At 39.6% G+C, this 18,630-nt stretch overlaps 1 protein-coding gene across 4 annotated transcripts in view; it reads left to right on the forward strand.

Moving 5' to 3' along the window:
- The window catches only part of LOC131216921 (protein ENHANCED DISEASE RESISTANCE 2-like), a 188,758-nt gene that overhangs the window by 134,801 nt on the left and 35,327 nt on the right, over nt 1–18,630 (forward strand). Inside the window, exon 19 of one of the 4 annotated variants that reach the window (XM_058211538.1) lies at nt 12,511–12,711. The exons of the other annotated variants lie outside the window; for them this stretch is intronic. Within the exon in view, the coding sequence (XP_058067521.1) occupies nt 12,511–12,696 (186 nt within the window). The 3' untranslated portion in view covers nt 12,697–12,711. Of the gene's footprint in view, nt 1–12,510; nt 12,712–18,630 lie in introns of those variants that run through there. 4 annotated transcript variants of the gene reach the window in all.

Consider the following 18,630-nt stretch of genomic DNA (forward strand, 5'->3'; position numbering starts at 1 on the left):
TGGGCCAATCACGGTTGATAGCGCCGGATTTTTAGAGGTAAGAAATCTCTTCTTTTTTTTCTTTGAAAAGAATAGGTTTGAAAGAAACCCAATTTCGGCGAGGTTGAAGGCGATTTGGGTTGGAATTTGAAGAGGAGAGAAATTTGGGGAAAGATATTTGGAATTTTATTTTAGGCGGAAAAAACGATGGAAGCTTTTTCGTTGAAGATGAGACGAAAGGGGCGCGTATTAGCTACTGATTGGTTGAGTAGCTAGACTAGCTACTGACGTGATGTCACCAAGTTCCGTGGGCCCCATCATGATGTATGTTTTCATGATGTATGTTTTGTATCCACGCCTTCCATCCATTTGGAGAGATCATTTTAGGGCAATATCCAAAGAACGAGTTAAATCCAAAGATCCAGTGGGCCCCAGCACAGTAAAATGTGGGAACAGTGACGTCCACCATTAAAAACTTCTAAAGGCCACAAAAGCTTTAGATCAAGCTGATATTTATATTTTCCCTTATTTCAGGTATTTTTTAACTTTTGAATAGGTTGGATTTCAAATAAACATTATGGTGGGCCGTAGGATAGCTTCAACGGTGGGAATCACTCTCCCCACTGCTTTCTATGGTGGGGTCCGCTGCAGATTTTATCTCCCTCGTTCCTTGGCTCATGCCCTAAAATGATATCTCAAAATGGATGGACGGTGTGGATACAACACATATATCATAGTGGGGCCCACATAACTTGGTGACATCATTCAGTGGCGGACTCGCTATTCAACCTGTCAGTATCTAATCCGCGTCTGGACTGCCAGTGTGGGTACGTGTCATGCGATGACGAGCGCTGAAGCTCCTCGAGCTCCGAGTTGTACGAACGGTTCAAAGGTTATCAAAGTTAAGTTAAATGGCCCCAAAATGATGTATTTATTACATCCATACCGTTCATTCATTTTTCAAAATCATTTTAGAGCATGAATCAAAAAATAAATCATAGCCAAATCTCAAATGGACCACGCCAGAAATAGTAGTGGGTAATGATTTTCAACGTTAAAACATTCGTAGGGCCCACCATAAAGTTTATTTTCAATTCAATCTGTTCATAAGGTCAAAAATACCTAGATTAAGAGGAAAAACACATAATATTGATACAAAACTTATGTGACCCCAAAAAAGGTTTCAATGGTATACGTTCAATCCCCCAATGCTTTTTGCGGTGTGGTCCACTTGATCTTTATATCTATCTTATTTTTCAGCTCAAGCCTTAATACGCACTCATAAAATGAATGGACGGTTTGGTTATAACACATACCTCATGATGGGACCCACAGAACTTGCTAACGTCAATACACCTAGATACTTGGTACACCAGCCAAGACGAAAGCTCCCTTTCGGAGAATGAACTTGGTGCAATTACATGCCTTTACAAACAGTAGTGCATATCTCACGGTGGGGCTCACATTGATGTATTTATTTTATATGCAAGCCATCCATAGGTTTTTTCAGATTATTATAAGACACTAGCTCAAAAAATGAAGCAGATCGGTATCTAAGCTGGGCCATATTTTAAGAAAGTGTGGTGGTTGAACCTCCACCATTAAAAACTTCTTTGAGCCTACATTAATGTTTTTATGTTTTTGTAATGTTTATTTGTCATCCAACCCTTTGATAAGGTCTCGTAAACCTTTATATAGAAAAGAACAAATATTAGGTTGGTCTAAAACTTCTGTAATCCATGAGAAGGTTTTAATGGTCTATCACCACTGTTTCTTATGTAAAGTTCACCAAAGATTTGAATCTGCTCTAAATTGATACTCTAAATTGATTTTTAAAAATAGATGAACAAGATGGATATAGAATAAATATATCAAGGTGGGCCCCACCATAAGTGTTGTACTGTCTTCTTGAAGGCTAAGGTTGTACATAATCCACTTTACTCCCTTGCACCACTAAGTGGGTGGGAGGGGGCTATTATTTATTTATTTATTATTATTATTATTGTTTTCGATTCATCCCAGTAGGAATGGGACCATGAACTGTTTAAATGTATATAAATATCATGTTGGACCAAGGAGGTTTATTTGTCATCCAAGTTGAAACCTTCCTAAGAGCTATGGCCCACAGTGGTATTTATTTGTCATCCAAGTTGTTCATAAGATCCACACAGAGATGGATGAAGTTAAAATACAAAAATGACATGGATCCAAAACTTTTGTAGCCCGTAATGATTTTTCAACGGTAGGCATGTTCAATTCACATTGTTTCCTGTGGTGTGGTCCATTTAAGCATTGGATATGCTTCATCTTTGAGATCAAGCCTTAAAATTATCTTGTAAATGGATGGATGGGGTGGATAAAATACATAAATCACAATGGGCCCCACATAGTTGACTCAGTACGATAAGCATACTGATTTATATGGTGCGCATGTGTCACTTGTTTGTATCTTTGGATTGATGGGTCGATGTTCTGTGGGGCCATCATAATGATAAATATTTTATCAATGTCGTCCATTTCTTTTGATAGATAATTTTAAGGCATGAGTCTAAAATGAGGCAGATTTGCATCCCAGGTGGACCACACTAAGGGAAACAGTGGTGATTAAATGCCCACCATTAAAAACAGTGGTATGGCCCACCACCAGATTTTTGGATCTGCCTAACTTTTAGACCATTATCCTATTGTGGCCTTTCAAAACAGATGGTAGGAGTGGATTTGTGACGTACATCTCTATCATGCAAAAAATCACACTGATTGGATAATCCAATCCATCCTTGATTTGGAATCTTTGAGTTCATTCACTTTTACATGTCTTAACTTTTACATGTCTTAATTACTGTATGCCAGCTTCATTTGTAATATATAAACTCATTTTAGTTGTTATTAAAGTGATTTTTTATGGCATCGCATGCTTTTTTTGTCCCATTAAATGAAAACTTATTATGTAATGTATTTTTTTTGCAATTTTTTTATTCCTGAATATGTAAATATGTGTATTCATGTATGTCCTGAAGTTTCACTGAAAAATTCCATCATTTTCTCCATGTTTCCCCATTTTTTCCTGCATTTCCGGTTATCGGCGATAATCATATTATATCTTTATCTCTGGCCAGCGAAACTTGTAGCGATACCGACAACTCGAACACTGCCTACACATACCTAGTCCAGGATATTTGGAAAGTTTGATCGAGTCTAAGTCGGCATAATGAGTTCCCCGTAAGGCCGTAGAACGCGCAGGACAACTAACCACTTTGACAATCAAACAAAACAAGTACTCCTAGGGTGATTAGGTAGCAAAGGAAATAACAAGATCCAAACAGTACGGGAATCCTCGTAAAGCCGCAGAACGCGCAGGGACCCTACTTTTCAGACTTACCCTCTGATGCTATTAACAATCTAACGTGAAAAGGTTGTGATTCGTGGCCCGTAATGCCACAAAACGCGTAGGGATAATCACAACGTTTTCCTCAAACCCTCATGATATGTGCGAGTCATCTCATTTCCAAATAGTAAGCTGACTACGACACGATGGCAGGCAATGGATTTGATCCACAACCTTTTCTGATCAGAAGGGTGGGTGTCCACTCGCTTTGGCACTCGGTTGCTTGCAACCTCGGACAAAGAGGGGCATCTGTAGGCACCCCACCCAGGCTAGCAACTTGGGAAAGCAAAGACAACCCTCAGGAAGAGAGCCAAAAACCCCAACCATTCCCTAAACCCTAACCCTAACCTACCCTAACCATTCCCTAAACCCTAACCCTAGCCTACCCCAACCATTCCCTAAATCCTAACCATAAACTACCCTAACCATTCCCTAAACCCTAACCATAAACTACCCCAACCATTCCCTAAACCCTAACCACCACCCAAACCAGAGCCTACCCAAAAATCGATCCAATTCCCAGAAAACATACCCAACCTTTTTGATCCGAATATCCGAAGAAAGGTTTCGAGTCAACCAGAGGTCCCGAGACAGGCCCACCAGCCAAAACCCAGGGAGAACCTAACCTACCCTAACCATTCACAGAGTAGGAATGTCTAGAATATAATTGAAATAACCCCATACATTCTTAGCTATAATCCTGTTGCTAAAAAACTGATCTATTTATTCAACCATGGGATGAGGGCAGCAGGAACAGTTCGATGGAATCAGAATTCCCAATCTTTTCAGTGCTTCATCAACTGGAGCCTTTCCAAAACTCGCACTCCGTTGATATAAGGAATCTGTCAAGCTAATAATTATTGTTAATAATAAAAAAAGAATATCGATATAGTATTCCACATCGCATGAAATACTTCTTGCTACAATAATTTCCACTGAATAGCAACCCAATTTTGCATGTCCTCCATCTTCATCCTCCTAAATCAATATCTCCCACCAAGCGTGCTTTAAGCAGGAACCTTGTAAATTAAGCCAACAAATGCTTCATGGCCTCGTTCGTTTCTCTTCCAACATCTCTTACCACACTTGTTTTTCTGCAGCCCTTTCCCCTGAGCATACATCTCTAAGCGACTTCTTTTCTTCCATCCTCTTTACTCGCAGCTCCCTAGCGACCATACTAAGAAATGCAACAACTTTAGTTTTACCTTCTACTATCATCCCTCCTATCAGAAGTTCTTCCTAACCCTCATTTTTTATGTGCTTAGCAATGTTAAGAGTTAAAACCCAGCTGCCTTCTTCTCATCCATTCAAAACTTCCATGGCTTTAAGAGCTTTGTCCAGATCCAAGAATCTGACAAACATGAATCTTCTAAATTTCTCAGTCACTGTGTCTCTAGGAGGTGCTGTCTCTGCAACCTTTCCATGATTCTCAAACAATCGAGCAACATCAGCTGCACTCCATTGCAGATCAAAATCTGCCACGAACACATGAACAGACCTTTTTTCCCTGCTAGCCCAATCCTTCTGCTTTGCCGATCTTGGACTCTGATCACCTTCTCCATTTAATGGCATTCACTTTCACATTTTCTGGACTTTTGCTTTTGCTCCTCTTTTTTTTCCTCCAACAATTTGCCTCAACATTGAGGGGGCAAAGAAGGAATGCTTGGATGATTGGAGACATGGAGTTGGGACTTCCAAAAGATTATTATTTTCTTCATCCAATGTTGAAGATTATATGATTTTGATTTGGTTTATCCATGACTATAGACTAGAGCAATTTTTTAAATATCGACAATATCAGCCGATATATCCCACGATTTATCTTCTATCCCACCTCTGTGATACGAAATGCACAGGTACTGCCGATATATCCCACCTATTCGATCTACTGAGCGTTTTCGATTCATGTTTTTGTTGTAAATGATGTTAAACCAGTGTCAAATGGTTACAAATCTATGATTCTTCATATTTTTCATGAAAAATCATGGATTTGGAACTTTGATTTTGAGATTTAGGAGAGATGGGTCAAGTTGCGGAAAATTGAGAAAAAATGAAATTTCTCAATTTCTCGCAAATTAGTTGCAATTTTTGTATCCAAACACAAAATTAAACATGTATATAGCATGATCTAGTGATTCTTCTTTTGCTTTTGAATGTATTACTTGTGTTTCCATACATGTCTTCTTACGTTTATAAATTATATGAATAGACTTTGAATATACTTGCATCAGTTCGGTTGGAAAGCGCATATATTAGGACCTCATACAAAGGAAACCCCTATTATGTGCACTTTGTTTTTGTAATGTTTTGATTTATAAGTGTGTATTAATGTCTTTTTCAATAATCCCTTAAGTTTCATTGAAAAATTCGACCAATTTCCCAATGTTCTCATGTTTCCCAACAACAACGATACATTACACGATACAACTGATATATTCCATGCGATAACCGATATGTATCTGTATCCCAAGGGTGCGATACATTACGCGATAACGATATTTAAAACAATGGACTAGAGTAGACCTTGGTTTTGAAAGCAATGCTAATTATGATTTCACTAGCAAGCATGATCCCAACTAGCTACCTCTATTGCTATAAATGTGATGGCTATTTGTAAGAATCCTACTTTCTCCACATGTACTTATGGGACATGTAGGTCTTATCCTGTCCATCAGGTGGGTTCGGTTATTAGCTGGGCCACACACGTATGTTCAAATTGACGGTTAAAAGGATTGGACTAGCAATCAACTTTAGACATACATGTGTGGCAATGTTTCCCAAGTATGGCATCCAGTACACCATTTACAACCAGATTTAGTGTTAGGGAAGGAAGGACATGGTATCCATTCCAGAGTTCCATGTAACATAGCATGCGTGACCCATTCTTTGACGAGACCAGCTTCGGGCCACAACACAAACAGTGGGGAGAACAACTGCCTTTTCTCTCACAAGTACCACATTGGTGTGCCTGTGGTGAGAGTAGAGTATGATTTTTGATTAGCAAGTAGCAATGGCAGGGTTCATGCGCAATTTTGGGTTGGCTTTTAAATAGTAGGTTGGCACTGTTTTACTATTGGCTTTCCACCAGGCCTCAATCTTCCTCCTTTATCCGGGCTCTTGGAACTGGCCATGGCAAAGGTTCACATGACAACAGCACCCCACCTAGTGTTGCCTCTCAACCTGACTATTACTTACCTGCCCCAAAGTGCGAGCAAGCAAAATAGTGTCCTGGAGTAGTTGCTAGGGAAAATGTTAAACGCAAAGTATCCTTAACATGAAAGGCCATGCTCGAGAAGCTGGTTGCACAACATAGTAGGCGTTGAGAATATAGTATATTAGAAGTTCTAAAGAACTAATTTATGTGTTCTTGTAGAGCACCATGCTAGTGGGATTTTATTCTCATTTATGATGTTCTTATCACTTGTAACCATCTCCTACTCTTATAAGTAAATGATTGTGAAAGGGATAGTGTAATTCTCTCATTCTCCTTCATTTCCTCTCTTTCATCTTTCTTCTCTCTATAATTTCACGTGTTTATATGGTCTCAAAGCTGGATTGGTTGTTACTTCATTACGCCATCATCTTCATCATCATGTTGCCACCACCTTCAACACAACATCAACACTCCATCTCAATGCCACCATCACCACTATAATTCAAAATAATCTAATCATAATCCATTCTTCATCCAGGAATTGTCTAGACGATGCTATCCTCTTAGTGTTTAATATCGTAGCACTTGTTATGGATGATCCATCCCATGATGACTGGGAAAGCAATAATCTAACACTAATATTACCCCAACTATTGTAGATGATCCATCCTATCGACGAATGTGGATGCGGACCATACCATTGTATGGCCCGCTTGGATTGGTGAATTAAGGGACCATATAGTGGTACGACATATAGTGGATAGTGCATTGATTGCGCGTAAAGAAAAGAAAAAAGAAGTTTGTAAACTGTATATAGAAAAGGCATGTGATTATGTGGACTAGGGATTTCTAGATTGCATGCTAGATTGTTTGGACTATAGTCAGAAATGGAGAAGCTGGATGCAAAGCTATGTAATGTCGGCTAAGTTTTCGATTATGGTGAAGGGATCCAATCTCCGAGGGGCTATCTTTCAGCATTGGGAGTTTGGAGACAAGGGGACTTGTTATCTATGTATTTATTTATAGTAGTGATGGAGGCTCTAAGTCGCATGCTACAAAGACTAGTGGATAAACTTATTGAAGGTTTCAGGGCAGACAAATCAGAATTTCAGGCATCTCACTTACAGTATGTGGATGATACGATATTATTTTGTAGTGCAGATGTGCAAAAGGTGGACAATTTAAGGAAAATTGTTACATGCTTCGAGGTAGCTTCAGGTTTAAGGGTGAATATAAGTAAAAGCGAATTGTTGGGGATTCAATTAACCCAATAAGAGGTGGGCAATTATCTCACAACCCTAAGTCTAGTGTTGGTAATCCATGATTACTATACACCACATTTTGGTTGACAGCCTCTGTAGAACTCCGATTTTGGGACTTCCAACTATCACATACTAAGTCCCATAAGCGGGGCTCCACAAGGAGGATTTCTGAAAGTCAAAACGACAAACACGTAGCATTTCTCAAATTTTCATTATATATGACTGTGTACAACTGAGCACATCAAGGCAAAACCAAAACATAAACCATGTCATATTTACTATACCTGATGTACATATTCAGAGTATTACAAAAAAATATATATACACTGATATGTACAAAACAAAAAGGACAACTGGAGTCTATAGCCTCTACTCCTGCAGCTCCCTACTCTCACCTGTTAAAACAAAGAAAGGAAAGCTTGAGCTACTAAGCCCAATGAGTGCGTGTATAGTGAAAATGCATGTTTCATGTCATGCTCATATAATGCACAGGAATGCACAGGCTTTCTGGATCGATAACAATAAAATAAAGATACAGTGCGTTATGCCACTTTTTATGTTCCAAATCATTTTTATATACAAAGGTGGGACTTCTACCCACTTGTAACATACATACTCTTTCAACGTTTCCACAACTTTCCACATTTCCCAATTGGATCACCAAAGTCTGAAACAGAGGTGGGACTTGCATATGATCGCTACCCACTTGTATATACTTTTCCACCGTGGTCAACTACAGAGGTGGGACTACATAGTTCACGGGCCAAACTAGTCTAACCCACTTGTGTTGAACCTCACTATCTACCTAACAGCAAGAGTCATCAGTCGCCTGGCAAAACGATAGCGGATAATTTACGAGCTCGTCACACACAACCTATCTTTGCTTGTCCATAAGCAGGTCAGGTCAAACTTCTCAACCAATCGACACGCGTCGGTGGGAGTCGCTGCCTACTTTGGTATTTCGGCATTTCAGCGCTCTGTTCTTCCACCTGGTCTAGGCATTGGTTGCTCCCAATAGTACCAATCGGGGTTTAAGGACTTTCACCCACGGACCCTCTAATCATGTCCTGTTGAATTACACATTTTCGGTGTGGTGTTCAACTTGTGTCATAACAAAGTATGTTTCATCGCATTTACAATCACCGTATGCATGTACGCATGAGTCCACACACAAGCACAATAGATCATGTTTTTCAAGACAAGCAAAGGATGACCTTCCTCATGTGGTCTCCTCATAAATTTTAAGTTTCTCATAGGGATCTCATATAATACATCCTGTATCTAGACGGTTCACATGCTATTCATAGACACATCGTCTGTCGCAACACAACCCACTATGATCACCATACCATGATATGAATCATTCACTCTCAATCATACAATGATACATCAACTATGAACCATGCATATGATATGCACATGACTTAGTCAATCTAACTCCAATCTGGAATTCATTCCGCTATCAGACTTCATGCCACATGCATGCTTTTTCTCAAGAATTAACTACATCAAAAGGATGAAGAATATTTCTTTTAAACATTTTGTCAAACAGGTAGTGGATGCACTTTGTAAGGGACAGAGAGAAACCGTTAGAAATATGTGTGACTTTAAACAAAATTAAATCATCTCTGTCATCTAATCTTCCATTAATAACCTAATCAACTAACTCAGAAAATCCAGCCATAACCTTAAGAAAATCCAGCTATAACTTAACTAATTTAAATCAGAAAAGCTAGTCTTCTATAGGGCTTTGAAAGAAAATCCAGCAATAAATTAACCAACTCCATCATAAATTCTAGCAATAACCTAACCCTATATCAGAAAAGCTCGTCTTTTATGGGGCTTTCAAGGAAAATCCAGCAATACCTAACCCGAAATCAGAAAATTCAGCAATACGTAATCCGAAATCGGAAAATTCAGCAATACCTAACCCTAAATGAAAATTCAGCGATAACCTAACCCTAAAACAGAAAATCCAGCAATAATCTAACCTTAAAACAGAAATTCCAGCACTCGCCTAACCCTAAATGAAAATCCAGCATGAACCTAACCCTAAATGAAAATTCAGCGATAAGGTTTTCAAGGAAACCCCAACGTACACATATACGTGCTCCTAATCTATGCACTCACCTGTAACTAGCAGAGGATTGGTTCTCAACCTCAACTTCTATTTCCTCTTCTTCTTCTTCTTCTTCTTCTTCTTCTCAACTAGAGTGCTGGAAATGGAATGTCGAAAGAGGTTTTTCATATTTATGGACTTGAAAATGGTTTTAAATGGGCTTTTGTCTAAAAAGGCGGGTTATGGGATGTTTTGTGATGATTTTGAGAAGTTTAAACTTATGGTAGCAATAAACAAAATGTTATTTAAGTGATTTGAAAGAAAGCATTCCAAGGATTTTAAAAAAAATCGAGGTCATTTGAGTTTAGTAAAATATACATGCACATATCTATGCATAACTTACAATTCGGGTGTCCTATTGACATGTCGTTTCCGCCAGTAACTCCATAATTTGACTACGGCTACAACGGTTAGGCTCTCGGACCTAACGGATTTTAAAAACTCGATGGTGGGGCTCTGCCAGAGAAAATAAAGACATAGTTGTCATTTCTCAAATTGTTTCATTTTAAGTCCGTATCTTTAAAATTCGGCCATCGGGTTGAAATATGGCTTGCAACTCGATAATAGAACGACATTATGATCAAGTCAAAACATTCTCGAGGCCAATGGATCTACAGTCAACGGCTATCTAGTGTACAAACCAGATTTTGAGGCCTCGGGTCTTACAAATTGTGCTAGAATCTTTGGATGTCGATCGGGAGCATTTCCTTCAACTTATTTAGGTCCACCGTCTATCATTATGTATGGGTAAACCAGCTAAATATTTGTGGGATAAGGTGGTGGAAAGATTTGAAAGGAAGCTCTCAGGTTGGAAGAGAACACACTTATCTTTAGGAGGAAAATTGACATCGATAAAGGCAGTTATGTCTAATCTCCCAGTCTATTTTATGTCTTTATTCAAATGCCCAAAGTCGGTGTTAAACCGTTTGGATAAAATTAGGAGAGATTTCCTTTGGAGAGGAGCTAAAGAGAAGCATAAGTTCCATTTAATGAAATCAGAGGAGATATGCAAGCCATATAAATAAGGGGAAGTTGGTATAAGAAGTTTGGAATTGATTAATTAGGTGTTATTGGGGAAATGGTGGTGGGGGCTTGGTGGGGAGGAAGGTTAGTTATGGAGATGGTCATAATAAAGAAATATGGAGTGGAGGAACAAGGAAGATGAATTAGAGAGTCTTCTCTATATAAAGCATCAAGTGCTTGGAAAGCAATAACAAGACTTTGGGAGAAAGTTGAGGGGATTGGTTTTTATTTGGGAGACGACAATAGAATTCGGTTTTGGAAAGATGTTTGGTTCTGTTATCAGCCTCTTCAAGAAGTTTTCCCAAGGTTGGCTAGTATATCATTGGATCTAAATCAGTGTTCAAAGTATTAGTGTCGCTATAAGTTTTGTTGGCTGGAGATATAGAAACAATATCGTTATCATTGATAATATTTCCAATTCCTGAAAATGCAAGGAAGCATGGGGAAAATGGTGGAATTTTTTAGTGAAACTTCAAGAGATGCTAAAATACACATTTTCTTACTTAAAAATCAAAAAACAAAAAAATAATAATAAAAAAAATGCATATTTGCATGTCTGGGAATCAAATAATAAGTTCCCCTTTAATGAGGCTTAAAAGCATGTACGATTTGACTCAGAGAAACATTGGGGAAATATGGGGTAAATGGAGGATCCATCCAACCATCCATCTGTGCATGCACATACAAACAGACACGCATGATCCATCCACCCACCCACCCATCCATCAATCCATTCTTGCATGCTTGCACACATACACACATACGCATCCATCCGTGCATCCATGCATGCATACTATATACACATACGAACATCCATTTCATCATACAACCATGTGCCCATTAAAAAAAAAAAAAATGAATTTTTTTAATAAACAATTTTTTTACGATATCGATACCTTGGCGATACAACAGACACTTGCAATTTACACAGTTGAAAATATTGGCGATATTTAGCGATATATTGCCAATACCTAGAATTTCTGATACTAATAGTATTATTGGTATTGCTACTAGTGTTATCGGTATCACTGAGCTGGAGATACGGATAATGTCGAAGATATTTCGATAATATTGGGGATATTTCGAACAATGATCCAAATTTTCTGGTTGCTTATTGCTTTTCCTTTGAAAGAAATGAGGTGATATGGACTCCCCTATATAGAAGGAATTAATAAGAAAATGAAATAGATGAGATTGTCAAAATTTCTGAAATCGCTTCAAAAAATCATGCTAGTGGTGGGTGAGCGGGACTCAATGGTGTGGACTAAAGAAAAATCAGGAAATTCTTGGTCAAATCTTTTTTTAAGTTCATTTCTGGGTCTTCTTTGGAATGGTGAATCAGTCATACAGCTTATGTGTGGCATTATAAAGCCTCCCTTAAGGTAGCAGCCTTGGCATGGTTGGTGGGAAGGAACAATATTCTCACTATTGATTAATCTTAGAGAGAGAAATATGGTGTTGCTGAATGCATGTTTGATATGCATGCTAAATGAGGAGATGGTGGGCCATCTCTTTCTTCATTGTTCCTATGTTGGTGAAGTATGGGGAAAGTTCCTTCAAGGTTTCAGAATTTCTTTGGTCATGTTAGGATCTATCAATAGCTTCTTCCGGGCTTGGCATGGGGGACGGATTAGAAAGGAAGGGCAGGTGGTATGGAAGATGTCACTGTTGGCCGGTATTTGCGCTGTGTGGGAAGAGAGAAACAATAGGTGCTTTCCGAATAGGAGCAATCCAGTATTGGAGGTATTCAAGAGGGCTAAAGAAAATATATTGAAATGGGCACTTGCTTTTAAGGCAATTGGTTACCTTTTATATTTTTCCATGTTGTTTTTCTTTTCTTCTCTATAAATGTTATTCTTTTAACCTCAGCCTTGCAATAACGATCATCGCATTTCAAAAAACATAGTGTTACAGCCCTCCTAGTCTTAATTTTGAGTCTTGTTTCTTAGTATTTAGCTAATTTGATCATCTTAGGATTAGAAAGTCATATTGTTAATGTTGTTAGGGGTACTTTGGGATTTTTGCTTGCTTATTACTTGAATAAAAGAGAGAGCGGGGACATGTAAACACTATTCTATTCTTCTCATTCTCTTTTTTCCAACTCTCCTTTTCTTTTCCTTCTTGTCTCTTCTATATTAATCTACATGGTGTCAAAGTGAATTTACTTATGATCTACTCCAACTTTCACTCCTCTATCTCACATATTCACCTCTTTCTTTTCTTCTTGTCATGACTGTGTTGTTCTTAAAGTTTTTTTCTTCTTTTTTTTTTCAAAAGAAACCTAGGCTTTCTTCTTTTTTTTGGTGTGTCGGACCTATGTAAGCGTCCGCTTGTGAGAGATTGAATATTTTGTTCATGATCATCACCTCTCGTGTTCGGTTACAATGTTTGGACGTGTGGGCTAATTGTTCTCATCAAGCGTGGTGTGTATCATGTGGAGCGTGCAACTTGAGCATGCTTCTACCATGAAAAGTCAACTTGTATTTATGTAAGCATTGTGTTATTCATGTTAATCTATTATTCTCATGGAGACGAAGAGTGATCCAAAATGCAAATTCCTAAATCCATTTGATTTTCTAGAGGTCCAAATAACCTCAATAATATTAAATGGAGTAAATTAACTCCAGTGGTCCAAGTCTATTCAAGTGTTTTTAATTACCTCCTATACGGTCCACTTGGATTGGTGAATTAGGGGCCGTATAGTGGTACGGCCCACCTAATCTTGGATTTGAGTCTCGTTTTGTAGTATTTAGCTAATTAAATTATCTTTGGGTGGGAAGGTCTTGTTGGTAATGTAATTATGGTACGTTGGGCACTTTTGCTTGTTTATCACTTAAATATCTCTTTTGATGCAGGACATGAAAATTAGATATGATGTGCAAGATTTCAGGCTTTAGATTATAATAATTTAGAAACAATCACAATAATTCCACATCCCACATAAAGTCAAGCATTCAACAAGGGGAATCTACGAGGGTCCAAGCCTACACATGTTAGGACTGAATCAATTAAAAATTATAGACCAAACAATGCTCAAAGGATAGTAGATTTATCCACACATGCAAAGAATTATTTTCCAATCCAAGGGATTCTCATGTTTCAATTCGGGAAAACCTAGGGTTTCAAAGGTGGAATAGAACTTGGGGATTTGAGATGATCTAAGATTAGGGTTTTGGAAACAAGGCAAAAGAGGAGTGAAATAGAGATGAGAGGGAACCTGTGATCAGCCCACACGTGTAGACAGCAAACCGGCCTAATGCACGTGCATGGATGGTAGCCACCCGTGTGTGGGGCCCACAAATCTGGAATCGGTCAGCTAGAGCCTGGTCGGCCAGGGATGGGCCACCTTCCCTCCAAATTTCAGGCCAAACGGATGATCGGTTTGAACACAGTGCTCTGCCGAAGTTTCAGCCCTCCTACATAGCCAGATTCTGGAAATCTGTTGTAGGGGAAAGATTAGCTGCAAACGTGGGTGGATTTGATGAGGGGATCACTGTAGAAGATGAGGAATATGGAGGGTAGGAGATGGGGGCAATTTAGGATGGGTGTGGCTTCGCACCACGGTAGTTAGCCCTTCGAAGAAGGGAGGGTTTCGTACCCAATTAAGTTTCCACAACTCAGAGAACTAGAGAAGCAGGAAAACGCAAAATTTTATTAATCATCTTCAATGAAAAAAACCTTACAAGGGGTTGCCTGTTTATAAGAAAAACCTATACCCCAAAAGTCGCACAATGTGCGTATACTATTACTTAAAGATGAAGTAATAAAAAATAACAACTAATTAATGCAATCCAAACTGTTCATGATGTTCCTAATAACAGTAATAAGAAAACTCAAAGTCCTAGGTCACCTAGGGTAGTGGGCCACGATCATAAGAGCCAATGATGGGATCCCCATGATGATCGTGTCCACCCCAAGGAACCAAAACACAATCCTCTAACTAGGAGGCCTTCCATAAATGTCATCATTGATCCAGATCGAAGGCGGGGCCCTCCTTGCATATGTATGTAAGGGGGGCGTGCGTGTGTGCGAGATGTCCCCATCAACTCTCCCCAACTGCGAAGATTTCGCCACTGGCGAAACAAAACTCTTGAACCGCTCCAAGATGTCAGGATCAAGTCTCTGAAGCTCCTCCTTAATGAGGCATATACTGTCTGAAGTTGGGCGTGACTTCCACTTGACCAGGAACTTTTAAAATCTACTATCTGGCGTCCATTTTATCTGATGATCCAGAATATCCTCTATCTCCTCTCTGGGTATGGGCAGGGTAGGTATGGGAAGTAGAGCCTAGGAAAATGGGTCGGGAGGAGGCCATGGATCAAAGGAAAGGTTTGAGGAATCAGGATGGTTAGGTGAGAGGCTGAACAATGCATCAGTGGTCCCCTGAAATGCAACTAGATCCTACGCATTAAATGTGGAACTAATTCCCATGGAAGGTGGAAGATCTACCACATACGCATTGAGACCGTTTCATTTTATAATTTTGAATGGTCTAGCGCTACGCGCGTGTAATTTACGAACGGCTCCCTGAGGGTACTGCTTTAGCCTGATACGGACCATCACAGTCCCCTACATTGAATTCCTTAAATCGTTTATATTGGTCAACAGAAATTTTGTAATGTTCATTACTAGTATTGATCTTTCGCCTGATTTCTTGATGCAATAAATGAATGTGATGTCCAAAGGACTACAGACTTTGATGGCCTATGGGACAAGGACATGGGGACAAGATTAATAGGCTTCCTAAGTTTATAACCAATAACGACTTTAAAAGGACTTAAAACCTGTGGATCTATTGACAAAACTATTAAATGCGAACTCGGCGATAGGTAATGCAGTGTCCCACGTCCTGGTGTGCTCCCTCACTAAACACTTGGAACAAATTTCTCACTCCGATTAACCACCTCAGACAAGTTTGGTAGAGTCGCTCCAGGGACTAAATCAATGGCATGTTGTATATCCCTCATAAGGGGAAGCTCATCCGGTTGATCATCGGGAAAGACATCATGAAACTCATCCACTACCGGAATGGCCTCAGTGGGCAACTCTACACTAGCCTCTAGTGCACTTTCCCTAGCCACAAGTGCATACACCATCGAGTCTGACTCAATCTCTTGCTCAAAGTCTTTCGTATTTAGAATATGGAGAGGCGTAGACTTCAACTTCGATTCCTCAACCAACCTCAAGTGATAAGAGAAAGGGAGGTATTTTTCCTTAAGGGTTTCTTTTATTTCTCCCCAATGGACCATCGGGGGTTCCCTCAACCTCTCTTTCTTTCGCTCCACTGTAGCCCAAAACCTCTTTGCTTGGCCCACAAGCTTCATCTTGGCAAATCGGACTCGACGAGTATTCGACATGTCGTACCACTCAAAATAGTAGTCCATATCTGCCAACCAATTTAAAAAAGCTTTATGGCCCAAGTGGCTATTAAATGTAGGGGCCTCGACTCTAACTCTCTTGAGGAGTTGCGCATCTGGGTCATAATGATCATGATGCCCCTCACGAGGTGGGTGCACGGGTGCACGCTCATGTCTGTTTCTTTAGCCACCCCCATTCTCTTGTCTATCCTCCTGACCACCTGCCTGAGATTGGGCATCTTCCCCAATGGTGGGGTTTGCCCAGGCGGAAGTCTCTAGTTGGGTAACGCGCACATTAAGCCGATCCCAGCGTTGGTCAATACATTGTTCCAAGCGCCTACCCAAAGACTCAAACTGCCGGGTTATGTTGTCCATTGACTCTTGTAATTGCTCCATATTTAGTACAGGGTGCAACCCAAAACCGCGACCAGTATGTGTGCGCATACAACTACTCACTCAACTCAAAGGTCTTCTAATGCAACTATATGCGTCTAAATGGGACTAAATGCTCCTATAGGACTCTATATGAGGGAAACTACGCAGCGCTCCTAAAATTCCAGCAACATAACTATCCAAACAGTTGGGAATTTCTGACAATAGAAAATTCAGCAGTCTATGTTGTGAATGATGGGTCCTAAACAGCCCTATATGATGAAATTTAATGCAACATAAACATGAGTAGACTAAACTCTAAACATGCAATGCAATCTCCTATGAAAAACATAAGCTTTGATACCAAATTTGATGCAGGACATGAAAATTAGATATGAAGTGCAAGCTTTCAGACTTTAGATCATAATAATTTAGAAACAATCACAATAATTCCACATCCTAAATAAAGTCAAGCATTCAACAAGGGGAATCTACGAGTGTCCAAGCCTACACTTGTTAGGACTGAATCAATTAAAAATTATAGACCAAACAATGCTCAAAGGATAGTAGATTCATCCACACATGCAAAGGATTATTTCTCAATCCAAGAGATTCTCACGTTTCAATTCGGGAAAACCTAGGGTTTCAAAAGTGGAATAGTACTTGGGGATTTGAGATGATATAGGGTTAGGGTTATGGAAACTAGGCGAAAGAGGAGTGAAATAGAAACGAGAGGGAACTTGTGATCAGCCCGCACATGTGGACAACAAACCGGCTTGACGCACTTGCGTGAATGCCAGCCCGTAGGTGTGTGGGGCCCATGAATCTGGAATTGGCCAGCTAGGGCCTGGTTGGTCAGGGATGGGCCACCTTTCCTCCATATTTCAGGCCAAACGGATGATCGATTTGAACACAATGCTCCATCGAAGTTTCAGCCCTCCTGCAGGGCCAGTTTCTGGAAATCTGTTGTAGGGGAAAGATTAGCTACAAATGTGAGTGGATTTAATGAGGGGATGACTGTAAAAGATGAGGAATATGGAGGGTAGGAGATGGGGGCGATTTGGGATGGGTGTGGCTTTACACCACGGTAATTAGCCCTTTGAAGAAGAGAGGGTTTTGCACCCAATTAAGTTTCTACAACTGGGAGAATTAGAGAAGTAGGAAAACGCAGAATTTTATTAATCATCTTCAATGAAAAAACCCTACAAGGGGTTGCTTATTTATAAGAAAAACCTATACCTCAAAAGTCGCGCCATGTGCAATCTAATCAATGCAATCTAAACCATTCATAATGTTTCTAATAATGGTAATAAGCAAAACTTAAAGTCTTAGGTCACCTAGGGTAGTGGGCCACGATCATGAGATCCAATGTTGGGATCCACATGATGATCGGGTCCACCCCAAGGAACTAAAACACAGTCCTCTAACTAAGAGGCCATGGGATGTCGTCATTGATCCAGATCGAAGGTGGGGCCCTCCTTGCGTACATGTGTAAGGGGGGCGTGCGTGTGCGTAAGATGTCCCCATCATCTTTTCTCCAACTCTCCTTCTCTTTTCCTTCTCTTCTATATTAATGTACATTGTATCAGAGCATATTCACTTATGATCTACTCCATCTCACTTTTTCTCCTCTTTCTTTTCTTTACTTGTCATCGTTGTTCAAAGTATCCCCAATATTATCTATATCTCTAGCTTGGCGATACCGATAACACTAGTGGAGATACCGATAGCACCGATAAGTAGAAAAAATTTCAAGCATCAATGATATATCATTATGTATCGCCGATGTATCAATATCACCAATGTATCACCAATATTTTTGACTTCATAAATTCCAAGTGTCACTTGTATTGCCAATATTTTCGACTATGTAAATTCCAAGTGTCGCTTGTATCACTAGTGTATTGGCAATATTTCGAAATAATTGCCAAAGTATCAATATTGCCAAAAATTGCTAATTCAAAATGTTTGGATAGACG

The sequence above is a fragment of the Magnolia sinica genome, chromosome 10 (genome assembly GCF_029962835.1).
Source record: "Magnolia sinica isolate HGM2019 chromosome 10, MsV1, whole genome shotgun sequence".
Lineage (NCBI taxonomy): Eukaryota > Viridiplantae > Streptophyta > Magnoliopsida > Magnoliales > Magnoliaceae > Magnolia > Magnolia sinica.